The sequence below is a fragment of the Stegodyphus dumicola genome, chromosome 8, assembly GCF_044657685.1.
Source record: "Stegodyphus dumicola isolate Sdum_Otavi_A_Nest chromosome 8, ASM4465768v1".
Lineage (NCBI taxonomy): Eukaryota > Metazoa > Arthropoda > Arachnida > Araneae > Eresidae > Stegodyphus > Stegodyphus dumicola.
In genome coordinates this window covers 48895287-48910816 of record NC_140775.1, presented here as the reverse complement: position 1 = coordinate 48910816, position 15530 = coordinate 48895287, and the positions used below count along the sequence as shown (strand labels likewise).

The window sequence follows — 15530 nt, the reverse complement described above, 5'->3', positions numbered from 1 at the left end:
AATCTTTTAATGCTTTCTCCATTAAAATAGTCCAAAATAATACCTTATTTTATCGAAGATAATTAAAATTGAACTATTAGTGATTTGAAAATGAGTGCAATAAGTTTAATTTGGCAGAAGGGAAGGCTTAAAAACTTGATTAACATTTGCTGTTGGAGAGGCACATAGTGGTTATACATTTTAGTGGAAAACATTTTATAGTTGCCCAAGTTAGTTAGACATGACCTTGAAAAATTTGTCAGTTATCAATGCTCGAGTACACCTGCATGGACAGCTACTGCGAAACATAAAAGTGACTCCCTCATTTTTTTCCCATGCTAATTACAGAAATAGGAAATATTAAGAAATTTATAACAAAATCACATAAAACTGAATATAAAAAATATTAATTATTTAATTATGAATTTTCTTTAATCAAATTATACAAATGTAAATGTATTAAAATATTCCAAAAATTATTATCATCTAAAAGACTATCTTACTTTCCAGATGTATTTTCAATCATACTGGTTTCAGTTAATGAACTACTTCCAGAAAATGATGCCTGAACTTTAGTTTGAATAGCAGAGTTTTCTAGTAATTAAAATAGAAAAAGACAAAATGTAAAAATTAAACAGAAAGAAAATATGGTTCTTTTCTGCTAACAAGATACCACTTTCCACTAAACATAAATGTTGGCATGAAATTTAACTAGATGGCAACCTTAAAAATACATAGTTTCATAAAAAGAATGCTTATTTTAAATATAGAATAAATACACCCCTTCTCAAAAACGACAATGTAGATTTTACAAGACTAATTTCGGATTACAAAGATATGGAACATAAAGCCGTTCATTTTATTAACACTGGCTTTTGTATCTTCTGATCAGTGGAGTAAATAGGGGTAGGCAAGGTATGCCACAGTATAGGGATCCAAAGCCTTTGGGACCCTTAAAGTGTTCTGTTACACTGAACTGCATTAATATACTACATTTATTAAAAAATGGTTTCTATAAAACATGAACATAATACAATGAAAGAACCTTGGCCACACAGCAAACAAACTGCACTATTGTGTTAAGTATACTGCACAAAAAAGGGGGGACAGTTCTATATATTTCATTCTACTGGGCCAATTGATGAAATTCAACTTGCGTTTTTCATGCCTCGAAAGTGCGACTTAGAATATGTATTAGATTTATATATAGCATTGTTCTAATATAGGTATTTTGACACAAATTGGACTTTTTCTGAAATAACATATCAATATTTTTCCATATTTTGATTTTACAACTCAAATTATGCCAAACTACCAAGTTTTGTAAAAATCGCATGAATAGTTTTTAAAAAAATTAGCTCTCAAAATTTTAGCTCCTCCATGTTAATTGAGTTTGGTATATATTTATTAATCTCTCTTTTTTTAATTAAACTTATTTGATTCTTCCTTTCACATTTTGAAATTTAGGTTCATCCCAAATAAAATTCACTCATTTTTTATGATTTATTTTTAAATTTTTATTTTTAAATAATTTTTATAAATTTTTCAAAAAAAATTTGAATTATAATCTATAAAATTTTTACCACATTCTTAAAGTAGACATATCTCTAAGCATACCTGAAAAAAACTTACAGTTTTTTTATTCAAAATTTCTGAAGATATACCTGAATTTATATATTGGTGCGTTTTGAAATTTGGTATATTTGTTGAAAGCGATAAAACACCAAATGTGGTATAGACACTTTGCGAAAATTATTTGGAAGTAGAAACCCAGTGACTTTTTTTCCCCTCATGCACAATGTAAAAAGGTTAGAACGAGGTGCCTTTTTTCCACTCCGGCATAATGGAAAGGAAAGGAAAATTGGTTGCACACATTAAGAAGTTTGCTAAGTGAATTATTCTAGCCAAAAACTAAAAAAATTGCGTTAAGATAAATTTTTGAATTCCTCTGTAAATTTTGCACCCAATTTAATATTTAGGCATAATTTGAATCGTAGAATCAAAATATGGGAAAAAACTGGTATGTTATTTCAGAAAAAGTCTGATTTTGAGTGAAAATACTTATGTTAGAACAATGCTATATGTAATTCTAATACATATTCGAACTTGCGCTTTCGAGACATGAAAAAAACAATTTGAATTTTGTCAATCAGCCCAGTAGAATGGGAGATATAGAACTGCACGCACCTTTTTTTTTTTTTTTTTTTTTTTGCACAGTGTACATCAAAATTTCAAAAGAAAGCAAATTTAAATTAAAAAAAAAAAAAAAAAAGGCTGTTCATGTTTGTTTTCTTCGCCAGATGAGCACTTTCAAATCATTAGTAATGAACTAATGGTAAATGGTTATCATGCTTATTCTGAGAAAAATTCTAAATTTCTTGAGGTATGCGTGTGGCAAACATGGGAAAAATGAAAGTACAGAAATTCAGAACCACCTGTAGTTCACTAGAACCAAAGAACTTCAAAGGAGACGGGTAGGAATTTTTTTGCTAAAACTCCTAGTTTCTGAAAGTGATCTTGCATTATTAACACATGATATGAATAAAATGTGTATATTAGCTTAGATTAGGATTACTAATACTGATAATAAAATCTTATTCTATATAATTAATAAGGTATTTATCAATTGTTGTAAATGTATTTTTAACCTTTCGCATCACACAGAAAAAGGGATACAATATAACAAATTATCAGGATCATGAAAATTAATGTAATATTCTCAAACGTGGGCCCTTCAGAAGAATTACTGTAATAGAATGATCATTTTAACAAGCATTGAACATATCGAGTTTTAACGATAGTTTCCCACCACTGCAAATATTGTCTGCGCAAACAGTTTATGTTGGTGTGTTTAATCATATTTTGTCAAAAGACATTTGGCATTTGAAAAAAAGAGACTAAAAACATATCATTAAATACAAGGCATCTGAAATGGAGCTATCATGCTACCAGATTAGAACCATCATTTACTTAAAGTTCTGCTGCAAAAAGTCAGCTATAGAATGTCATCACCAAATCATGTGTACAGGTATTGATGTAGTATCATATGACACTGAGAAAGTTTAGTATCGAAAGTTAAAAAACCAGGCCTATGACATTAAGATGGAGAGTGCTCTGGCTAGGCTACTGATGTTAATGAGGCCTGCCTGTGAGAACTTGTGGAAGAAGTTCAATATGCAATCACTCGAGAGCTTGCTAAGAAATTAGATATTAGTGCCATGTCCATTAGTCATGCTATGCATTGCATAAACATGACATACAAGTTCAATCGCTGGGTGTGGCATGAGCTGACTCAAGCAGGTAAGGACACATGTGATCGGGCCTGCACTAATCTGCTTTAATATCAACACAAGGGCAAAATTCTGGACTGGATTGTCACTTGTGAAGAAAAGTGGATTACTTCAACAACAAAGGCCAGAAAGAGGATTGGTGTATGCTCGGTGAGCCTGTCAGCAGCATCGTATACCATAGTTTGACTAACAAAAAGATCATGCTTTGTATCTGGTGGGATTGCCGTGGTATTATCCACGAAGAGTATCGGGAAAAAGATAAAACTCTCGACACTAAGGTATACAGAGAGATGTTATTCCGTGTTGAAGTTGCTAAAGCATCGAACTGAGTTCCAGCATGAAAAGGTGATGTTCCATCAAGATAATGCAAAACCACATGTGTCTTCATTCAGCTGGACTCTATAAGGACTCGAATGGGATTTTTTGCCATCACCACAATATAGCCCAACATCGCTCATTCAGACATCTACCTTTTTTCACATCTGCAGCTACAGCTTGCTGGAGCTATCTTTCATTCTGCACATGATGTCTGAAATTAGGTTGATCTGTTTTTGGACTCATGGCCACCAAGTTTCTGGGTTGAAGGCTTTGAAAATCTACCACAACATTGGCAGAATATCATAGATTTCGTGTTGGTGATTCATATGTGCACTAAAGATACTGCTTTCATTTTTCCCCCTAACTTTATTAAGAACAATTTCATTTTTTCCCCTAACTTTATTATTTTTTGGCAAAAAACTTTCTTTACAGCCAGATAGTAACATTATTAGCATGCTTGGTTTAGAATGGAGACACATACACATTCACTTTCCAAATCAGAGAAAATTTAAATAAGGTACGGTGACAGAGGAAAATCAAATATTTTGCTTTAACACTGCATGAAAAGTTCTAGAAGATATTCTTAAAAACACCAAATGATTGTGTGCATGCAAATTTTAATAGCTTAATAAGCTTTTCATATATAAATAATTATATGATTAACCCAAAAAGGATTATTACCTAGAAGCTTCTCAGAAAGGTGAAGCCTTATTTGAAGCTTCTCATAAATAACGTTTCTTAATTTTTTTGTATACATTTGTATTAGAGACTATTTATATGTGCTAATGTGCAATCAGGCCCTTGTCAACTGTTCGACAAAAAGATACTTATTTAAAATAAGCATGATTCTGTTTTGAATGTCGTAAAAAATATACTACCTTTTTTATTTTGTAGAAACTGACAGTGCTCTTATCAAAACTCGAACATATGACTTTCCATTATCAGATTCAATGTACTCACTGTTAACTTACCAAATGTACTTGAAGCAACATACAGTCAAAAGTCGTTAATCCGGACTCGTCGGGACTTCGCCGATTCCGGACTATCGACTTTTCCGGATTATAGATCATCAGTTTAAATCTGGTAAAATGGCATGCAGAAATTATAAAATTAAAAATATGAAACCGTAATTTACGAAATAAAGAACAATTATGATCTAAAGGGTATCAAAATTTACAAAAAAAAAAAAAAAAAAAAGCTTAATATTTATTTCTTTACTTTATTAAACATTTCTTTCAATGTAAGTTGTTTAAGTTGCTTCGTTTTTTATGTAATAATACATTCTCTTTAATTCTATAAACAGACATAATTTCTTGTTCAGTTAAAAAGTTCCGCTGTTCAAGTCCTATAATTGCTGTGTCGAGAATACCGACTAATTTGTCAATCGAAATTTTTTCGTTTTCAATAACCTCTGTCACTTTCTTTGCTATCGGAAGCGAATTACAATGATGAGGCATTTGATTTAAATCATATCAAAGACGGAGTACATCGAGATGAAATGCTACATTGAATAAGCAATTATAAGCCAAATAAAATAAAACATCTGCCCTTAAGATAAGGATAGTGCTCACAGATTAACTGATCAACTTCCATTCCTTGCAGGCCGCGGCGGCGTTAAAGATAAACAAACGTTAAAGTTTAGATAAACAAACGTTAAAGTTTAAATAAGCAAAGGATATGCCTTTATCCATTTTTTGCAGCAATTCCACTTTTTGTTTAATGTACTCCGAAAGATACTTTCGCTTTGTATATCCTTTACATATTAGTAAATATATATCGGAAATTCTATTTGACATAATCGAAAGTTCAAGCTTACTTTTATAAAATTGCTCTAACAGTCTGCAAAAAAATAATAATCCGGATCCAATTCGAAGATTAAGGAACAACGCAATCTGCAACATTAACTGAAATAGATAATTAGATAATTTTAGCTTAGCTTATCCCGTCCGTTATACATTAAACGCGCATTCGTAAACGTATTTTGCGCACGCGCACATGCAAATTCGCAGCGGTAAAGGTCTTACGCGCAAGCGTCAACGCGACGCATGCGCAGAAAGTTTGTAGCTTTGAGGTCCGGATTATAGATCATTCCGGATTATGGGTGTCCGAATTAACGACTTTTGACTGTATAAGAATTTTATGAATTCTTACATGTTGCAGTTTTACAAATTTTCAGTTTAAGTTTCCTACAAATTCATTATTTTAGAAATGCTTTAACATTAGAATCATTTTCATTAATATTTAGAAGACCTCATTTAAAACTGACTGCATGTGCAAAATTTAAACTAATATTAAAAAGATTGGCAGTTTACAATCAATGAGAATTATTATGACAAATATTCTTAAACAGAAATGTAAGTTTTGTAAGTGAAATAAAAGCTTTTTATTTCATTTCTATAAATTATGATTATGAACATTATCTCATCTCTTTTTTTCCCCTGTAAAACAGGATGTTCAGGGTTTTCTTGGATTTTTCTCCATTAAATCATTTCAGAATAGCCAAATATCTTCCCATTCTACATAATCGAGAATTTATGAATGTTGTACTAAGACTTTTAAGTTAAAATCAAGTAGCTTAACTGTTTTATAATTAGATATTTTCCCTTATGTAATTTTTTACTTCACACTTTTTTGATTTTTTGATTTTTTTCAGAATTTTACGAAATCTTCTATACACAGTATTTACAAATGATAATAATAATAATAATAATGCAGATTATATTTTTACATGATAATTAAAACACATAAGCATTATATGCATTGTATCCTTTCCCCTTATTTATATCATTAGCTTTTGGAAGCTGAATATTGAAAATAAGGAGTACATTTTTATTGTAATATTATATAATTAATAGGAGTTCATAGTATGTGAATATAAAAGTTCTGTAGTTTTATTTACCTTAAAACTGTAAAATGCAGCAGTACAACCGCATTCAACACCCTTTGTCCATCACCACAATTTCTAGTTTGAATAGCCAGAAGCTAATGGTTGGAAGCTCTGGCATAGCAATCACTTTGAGACAAAAAGCATATCCAGATGTGCTGTTGGTACAGCTTTTAGAAGTGCAAATGGATAGAGAAATATTTTCCCTTCTTAATTCATTTCAGATTTGAGGGTTTTGTAACACCTTTAAAAATTTGAACTAATATATTTAGGACATTGTAAGCATTTAAATGGAAACCTAAACACTGGAGTAAGTAATTATAAGCAGCTCAGTTTTAAGTGAGACATTCCTCTGGGGATAGAATCCTAGCAATTGAAAAACCTATTTTGAAAAGAGGAAAACTTAGGCTCCACTGCTAGAATTCTGAAGGAAAAAAAAAAAAAAAAAAAAAAAAAAGCATATGTTGAAGCCTTTTGAGGAAAGGGCCTAAAAATCAGTTACATCTTACCTGATTTGTCAGATGAGTTTTAATCTGTGGCATTGGTTAAAAAAGTTAATGCACCTTCATAACTAAGAATTCCTAAATACAAATCACTCTGGATTCTAAAATGTGTTTGTTATCTACTAAATCAAAGGATATCTTATGACTTCGGGAAATTTGTATGCAGAAGTACAGAAATTCAAATTTAAATATTTGAAGGAAAGTTTTATTAATGATAACTTTTACACAATAACAGCCAATTAAAAATTATATTTTAATACTTACATGACTCTCCGTTTTCTGTGCGAAAGATATGTAATTTGTTTTAAGAAATTTTATTACTCAATATTTATGTCTAGGCTCAATATTTAAAGAAATAAATCTGAAGAGATCTTTGTCAGGCACTCTTTGCAATAGCATACAAATTAAAATAAATTGTTCTTTCAACAAAATTTTGCAATGAATTGAAAACTGGTGGTAAATCTGCTTTCGGTGGTAACAATTTTAATAAATAATCATATATACACAACACTTTGCTTCTTAAGCTTCCAATATAAATGTATGATTTTAAGATCATATAATAGTATATTGTTTATGTTACAAGAAGGGCTCATATTTGCTTGTTGCAAATGTTTGAATAATTCATATTTGTGAGCTAAATAAATCATGGCGCATTACTGGAATAATTTCATTTTGTATATTTGTCTTATTATACCATATATCAGAGAGTCAATGACTTACTTAACCAGTTCTTCATTCTTTTCTTGAAAATCACAAATAATAATATTAATAAAGCAGTAAATAATTATATTAATTCAGATTGTCACAGATTTCATATAAATCTCAAAATACAGTTTTATATAGAATCTTCGTCAATCTAGGCTTCCTTCCTCTTAAATTCTATATTTTACATACTTCCTCTTAGCTCTGCATTTAACATAGTGAGTGACTTTTCTTGTATTCATTTATTTGTCAGCATAACATGACCTACAGAAAGAAATATTTCATTCTCCTTCATTGTGCTGAAGAATTCAAAAACATTTTTATTGGGGTTAGTGTTTTAACTGTTTTGGAGTAAGATTTAAATTTTAAGATAAGAGTTAATTTGAAAATGCTTCTGCTAGATCTTATTTTTTTCTTTTCAGGAGGAGGATTTTAGGATTGTCCATTTTGTGGTTAGCATCATTATTCTGTTAAAACTTGAGAGATTTGATGAAGTTTGGTTTTATGAAATTTTGGGCAGCCATCGATTCTTAAAAGTAAGGTAGATATTCTATCTATATTGCATACAAACACTTCATATTGATATATTTAAACATGAACCTGATTTCTTTAATAGTGTGGATTATAATTTTGAAATAAAATGTTCCAATGAGAGTTTCCAATTCCACTGTTCATTACACGTGATTTTTTTTATTATCGTCTCATGTCATGAAATGGATTTATAACAAAATTAAAGTTGTCAAATTAAACATATTTCTAACTTTAAAGAAATAAAAATTACAAGTTTTAGGCAAAGAATTAACTTTTTAAACCATTCGCTATAGCACTCTGATGGGTTCTCTGATATTGCCAGAGGTTTTTGATCGCATTCGTGGAAGAATTTCAAGGTCTATTTTTATGCCTGTAAAGTTTGTCGATGGCATTTTAGATTGAATTTTTCTCTATAGCATTGCTATGTCGTTGAAGCTTTACTTCTACTCCCAATTCAAATTCTTTGGTTAAACATTTTGTGCCATAAGTTAATTATTTCACATTTTTTACATCACCAAAATTTTATCTTTTATAGAGTGAAAACAATAACACTTGATGTCAGATGTTGAAAAATGAGGGATAAATATACACACACACCAAACACACATGCACCCCCCCAAAAAAAATCAAGTAAATTTCTTAATTTTTGCTTCTATTCCCTAAGAATTCAAGATTTTTATCCAACTCTGTTTAAAGTACATAAAATTACACTGACAGTTTATAAAATTTGCAATAAAAATAACAAAATAAATAATTTAAAATAGATCCTTTTAACAAATAAAAATTTAGTTGAAAAGAAATATAGGATATTTACCTTGATTATTTACAATTACGGATACTCGATCTGAGCATTCATGGATCATGCACAGTACTTGATTAACTTCTCTCTTTTTTTCCAATATTTTACTGAAACCTAAAAATAAATAAATTAACAAAAAACTTAAAACTTAAGAAATATTTACTTCAACTTTTAAATTACAAAATTTATTGGTGTGTCTAAAAAATTACAAAACTGATTAGAAAAGTTACCCTCATACCTGCTAAAATATTTTTAACATCTTATAAATAATAAAAATTTAAAAAAGAAAACCATAATTTAGATGACAATAAGCCTGTCATATCTTGATGATATTAGATGCAATCAGCAAGCAAATTAAATATGATGTACTCCAACATATTTATACTATGTCATAAGCTATATTATCAGGGAGAGACAGAATGACCCTTTATGAAGTACCATTTTTATTCTTATATAGTACTTTCCGACAAAACTCATTTGGATCAAATTTGTTTTTTAAACCACCCTGAAACTTGGTCATCTTGAAAGCTACCCAGAAAAGTCATAATGATTCAGTTTCTTATTTCCACATCAGCTAAATACTAGCTTTCCATATGCACCCTAAGACGGATTAACCTATTTTAGGGCCCTAGACATTTTTTCCTGCTGGGCCCCTACACCCGAGGTGTTACATAGTTTTTACGAGAACTTTCTAACATAGTAATAAATGTCATTTATATATAACAATAATTAACAAAAATTTTCAGTTTTATAAAAATCTTTAATACAGCTCCTATTGTTAGTATAATTTTAAACATGAGTTTGATTATGTATCAGTACAATCAACAGAATTGGAACTTTTTGTTTATATGCCATAAATTAAGAAACAAAATTTATTCTGTTAAATGTAAAAAAACCATAGTTTTGAAAAAAAAAAAAAAAAAAAGATTATGAAATTAATTCAAAAATCCTTTTTTCTGTCTTTCAATTCTGCAAATTTATCAATTATTTCTTCATAATTAATACTGTCCAACACATTTTGTTCTATGTGCAGTACATCTAAAGTTAACTTTGTTTGATTTAATAAGTTTTGTAAATAGTATTTTATGTGTTCTGGCACCAAAAACAATCTTTCACCAGATACATTCGATACAGGCAAAGTTAAAAATATACCTAATATAATTTCCATATCTGGAAATGTCGATACAATTTTTGTACTCCTTATAAATCATAGCATGTCAGATTGCAACGTTAAATTTTGGCTTTTACAAAGTAATAGAAAATGTAACAGTTTTTCTCATCCAATTCTTCAGTATTATTCTGTTCACTGTACCATTTTTTTAGTAATATGGTATCTTCAGATTCAATTGAGACATTGTCATTTGAGAGCATATGAAATATTTTAAAAATCTCATTAATGTCTTTGTAACTTTTGCTATGCATATTTAGTTCAAAAGATATTTTGTCAAATATTAAGCAATTTCATTTAAAGGCTTCTTCACCCTGATTACATGAGCTGTTGTCGTCCTCATCATGATGAACTGTATCAAAAATTATAACTATATTTTTTAATGCAGTTTTGGAGCCCATTGTATTTTTCAGACATATTTGCCGCATTGTCATAGCTTTGTTCTCTGAAGTTGCAAATATCCCAACTTAATAGTTCAAGATTCTATAAAGCTCCATTTTCTAATGATTTTCCTATGCGCAAATAAATTGGTAAAAATTTAAAAAAAAAAAAAAAAAAAAAAAACCTCTTTCAATTGGGATTTCATTTTCTGATACATAAAGCAATATAAAAGCTAACTGGTCTACATGTATTATATCAGATGTACAGTTAATAATAATTGAAAAATATTTGACGGCTTTAACTTCTGACACAAATGTTTCTAACATTTTTTGTTCAATATTTCAATAAATTCATCGCAATAGATGATGAAAGATAACTCATGTTGCTTCTTCTAGCTGACCTGATTTTTTTTATATGTGAAGTTAAAAACTCATCAAATTCTGCCAAATATTCTAGAGCTTCTGTGTCATTTCCATTATGGGAAGCAGAAAAGAGTTACTCTTGTACTTTGTGGCCCAAAACCAAAAAACTGATTCTTTCTTGTTTTGTTGGTCTTCTGTGTTTTTGTTGTGTTGCCTGGACTCGTGCTGGCAGCGACTGCTGAAAGTGCAGAGTTATACGTCATACTCATAGTCTGTTTCAGTCCTTTGCTGAGCATCTGCATATAGACACTCAAGAGCCAAAACATTATGACCAGCCCTACATTTTGCGATGAACGCGCTTGGATGACGTGGAAGGCACGCGATCAGGTGGAAGTGGTATTTAACTGCTGCTGGAGAATCTGAAGAATCATTCTTTCACTTACTTCTGTGTGTGATGGGAAAGGCTGCGGATCTAAGCGACTTTGATAGAGGGCAGATTGTAATGGCTTGAAGGCTCGGAACAAGTATTTCCGAAGCTGCACGACTCGTGGGTTGTTCATGATCTACAGTTGCTAGTACGTATGAAAAGTGGATGAATGATGGTGAAACCAGCAGTAGACGACATGGTGTTGGACGTCCACACACTATCAAAGAAAAAGGTTGTCGGAGACTGTTTCGCATGGTGAAGCAAAACCAGAGTCAGACAGCGGCTCAGCTGACAGCCGAATGCAATGCAGGGCCAAGTAGAAAAGTATCAGAAAAGACTGTTCAGCGGACACTGTTGGATGTGGGGCTACGCAGCAAACGTCCCACTCGTGTGCCTTTGCTGAGCAAGTGTCATCGCCAACTGCGCCTGCGCTGGGCCCGGGAACATCGTGACTGGTCCATGGATCAGTGGGAGAGAGTTGCCTGGTCAGATGAATCACGGTTTGTTCAGAATGAATGACCAGAGTTGCCTGGTCATTCATCACGCCGATGGCTGTGTCAGGATACGGCGTCTTCCAGGCGAACAGTTGCTCCCCCAATGCACAGTAGGTCATACACAGGCCGGTGGTGGTGGTATTATGCTCTGGGAGACGTTCTCTTGGGCGTCTCTGGGACCTGTGGTTGTGGTAGGGCAGACCATGAATGCTATGCTACAGGGTTGTCCTGTTGGAACATTCCATTTCCAGCTGGAAAACCATGTAAGGGTGCAACTGGTCCGCAATGATGTTCAGATACCCTGTAACATAAGTGTCACTTATCACTTATGCTACAGGGTATCTGAACATCATTGCGGACCAGTTGCACCCTTACATGGCCTCTGTTTTTCCAGCTGGAAATGGAATGTTCCAACAGGACAATGCCCCGTGTCACGAGGCTACAATTGTGTTGGAGTGGTTCCAGGAACATGATGCTGATTTCCAGTTAATGTCCTGGCCGCCTAACTCACCAGATCTCAATCCGATAGAACACATTTGGGATGTCATGGGACGGCAGCTCAGAGGTCAAAGACCACCAATTCGCAATATCTCGAATTTGCGTGACTGTTGCTACAACAGCTGGTACAATCTGTCTCCGGCCATCTATCAAGGACCTGTGGCATCCATGCCAAGGCGGGTTGAAGCTGTGTTGCCCACCAAAGGTGGCACAATTCGTTATTGATAGGTAGTCATAATGTTTTGGCTCTTGAGTGTAGTTGAGCCCTTGCCACCTTTCCAAGGATACTCCTACCTTTTAACACTTGTTGACAAATTCTCCTGACGGCTGGAAGCAATGTTAATGAAGGATATTTCAATGGAAACTGTCGCTCAGGTGCCTTTTTACCTATTGGATAGCTAGGTTTGGAGTTTCATCTACCATAAGTACGGATCAGGGCTGGCAGTTTGAGTCGCACATGTTCACTACTTTTAATAAACTTCTTGGTGTTCACTGAACTCAGACTAATGCATAGCATCTTGCAACAAATGGATTCCTTAAGAGATTTCATGTCTAAAATAGACATTCATTTGCCATAATAATGTCAAGTGGACAGCGAGTCTTTCAATTGTGCTTTTTGGTCTTCTATAAACATATAAAGAAAATCTGAGTGGAACCTGCTCTTAGATGGTCTATGAAACTACATTTAGACTTTCCTCAGAGTTTTGCAACCCACCCAAATTTATAATTCTATCAACCAGATTTCATATATACAGAAATTGTGTGAGGCAATGAAAGAGTCTCCAGTATCCACATCAGCTCATGTTAGCAATAAGTATTTTGTGCATCCAGCTTATAGGCCATCATACAGGGTGAGTCAATGGTGGTTTCAATGCATCATGCCTCACAAACACGTGAGTGCATAGCTTTGCCCTCCAATTGATCCTTGTTGACGGATTTAGAGTGTACTCATTCCAATTGCAGGATCTCAAAAGAATCCCCCATTGTTAATTTTCGTCACTACCTGCCCATTCTGGGAGTAGATAACTTGTGCACCTGCTGCCTTCCTTGGATGTGGTAGCCATTTCTCAAGCTCCCTCTCTAGAATCGAACCCTGATTTCCCGTCACCTGTTATGACCATGGTAGGCACGTAACCTACCATTGACAGTTGGTAAGGCAGACATTTGAAAGATACGTATGACCATGGTAGGCACAAAACCTACCATTGACAGTTGGTAAGGCAGATATTTGAAAGATACGTTGTTGGGAAGAGCCCGTGCAATCAGCACAAAGTTATACAGAGTCAGAGTCACCACATGATATGGACATAAGGTCTGATTGGTTTTGGTCTAATAAAAGCGCTCATCCCCAGGAGGGTCAGAGCTCTGCTCCATGTATTAGCTCTAGAGAGCGGTACACAAAACAAAGTCGAAAACATTCACCAATATAAAAAAAAGTATTTGTTTTCATGAATATATGTTTTATTAAATATTTTAAATAAATTTATATACGTTATATTTCATGAATATACATTTTATAAAATTCATGAATATACATTTTATTAATAGACGTTTTATTAAAAAAAGTAGTGAAGAAATTTTAATATATATTTGATTCTTCCAAAATATGTAAATGTAAATATCCCTGAGAATTTCCTCAAATGGACGAAATTCAGCAAGATACAACTCCACATGCCCTGATGTTTTTTATTTCTCCATTTGGAACTGCCCAAAAGTCCTTTAATTTTTTTTTTTTTTTTTTCCATATTTATACCAGTGTCAGCATTGACAAAATTATACCTGTGGTTGACTTTAAAATGCCTGTGACCTGCTTCTTCAATTTTAATGGTGCCGTAACCCTTCCAGAAAAATCGGAATAAATAATAGATCCTTCTTTTATATGTTTTTTTTATTGCATCTGAGAGTACTGGCAAAGAACGGTTTAAAATCTTAACTAGGAAGCATTCATCAAGCTGGCAGTAACCACCAAATATTTACTGTTCCAGAAACATTCAGCCAGCATTGCCCTTTTGTTTTGGTAAACAAGTTTTTGTCTATTTCAACGATCATTTCAGGCCTACCAATTTTTTTTCCTTCCTCATGTCTCACTATTTCTACACAGACTTCTCGCAAGCAGTTGCTCCAATCTACATTCAGGGAATGATTCACTTCTTGTTTTTCACACCATTTAAGTGATGTCATTTCTTCATTCCAAGCTTAAATAACTCTTAAAGATGTTAGAAAACTTAATCTGGAGATTTTGAACCATGTGTCTTTATGAATGCTCTTCTTGCTGAGGCAGGCAGAAACATTGCAATGCCATCTAACTCCGTCAGAAAAATAAGTCGTAAATTTGCATAATAGTGAAAACAGATGTTGCTTGTTTTAAATGAATACTGGAAATGATAGTGAATGATTCCTGCTGAGTTTGTACACAATTTGGCATAGGTCTAAATTATTTGGCGACTTTTCACTTGTGCCTGGCTAACTAAAATGTAACAAAAGGAGCAGAAAGTTTTTCTTCTTTAAATATTCATCAGAGACATGTTTTTAGTTAAAAAATTTCTGAAAATAGTATAGAGAATTTTATGAAAACCATTTTAGCACTGGGAAGCCAAAATATGATATTTAGTATTAGCAATAGATAAACATGATGTCACAATACAAGATCTCCATTTTACACCAACCCAATTAATTTTTGATAAGCAGGTTTTTTATTATTATTATTTTTTTATCAAATCATTAGGACTGAAGTTAGTGGAAGATTACTCAAATCAACGACGGCAGCAAATCATGCTCCCTTTGAAGCTAAAAGAAAAAATAATTTCAGGAGATTGCAATATGGAACAACCATCTAAAAAGATGAAAAATATTTACAGAAAATGCACTGAGTGCCTTAAAGACAAGGACAGAAAGATACAGTTTCTGTGCGAGAAATGCAATATCAGTATTTGTATGGAGCATATGTGTTCAATCTGCCAGAGATGTGCAAAATAATTGTAAGCTAAGTATTTCATTTATTATATTATTTAAAATATTCTAAAGTTCATTGTTTTTTACATTAATCCACATTTATATTTGTATTTATATCATTAATGCAATTTAAAACATGTTAAATGCTTTCGGGTATGACATACCCAGTGCGCCTTCTCGTGTTCGTAATTTTGAAGCACATGCTCACGGGTTAAAGAATGATATATTTTTAAAGTTCTGTC

General features: G+C 32.5%; 1 protein-coding gene across 2 annotated transcripts in view; it reads right to left on the bottom strand.

Annotated features, from left to right (window-relative positions):
• LOC118186899 (VPS9 domain-containing protein 1-like) overlaps positions 1-15530 on the bottom strand; it is an 89349-nt gene that overhangs the window by 57355 nt on the left and 16464 nt on the right. For both annotated transcript variants that reach the window (XM_085821827.1, XM_085821828.1), the window contains exons 4-5: positions 9022-9120; positions 483-573 (exon numbers count right to left, since the gene is read on the bottom strand). In XM_085821827.1, the coding sequence (XP_085677953.1) occupies positions 483-573; positions 9022-9120 (190 nt within the window). The remainder of the gene's footprint in view (positions 1-482; positions 574-9021; positions 9121-15530) is intronic.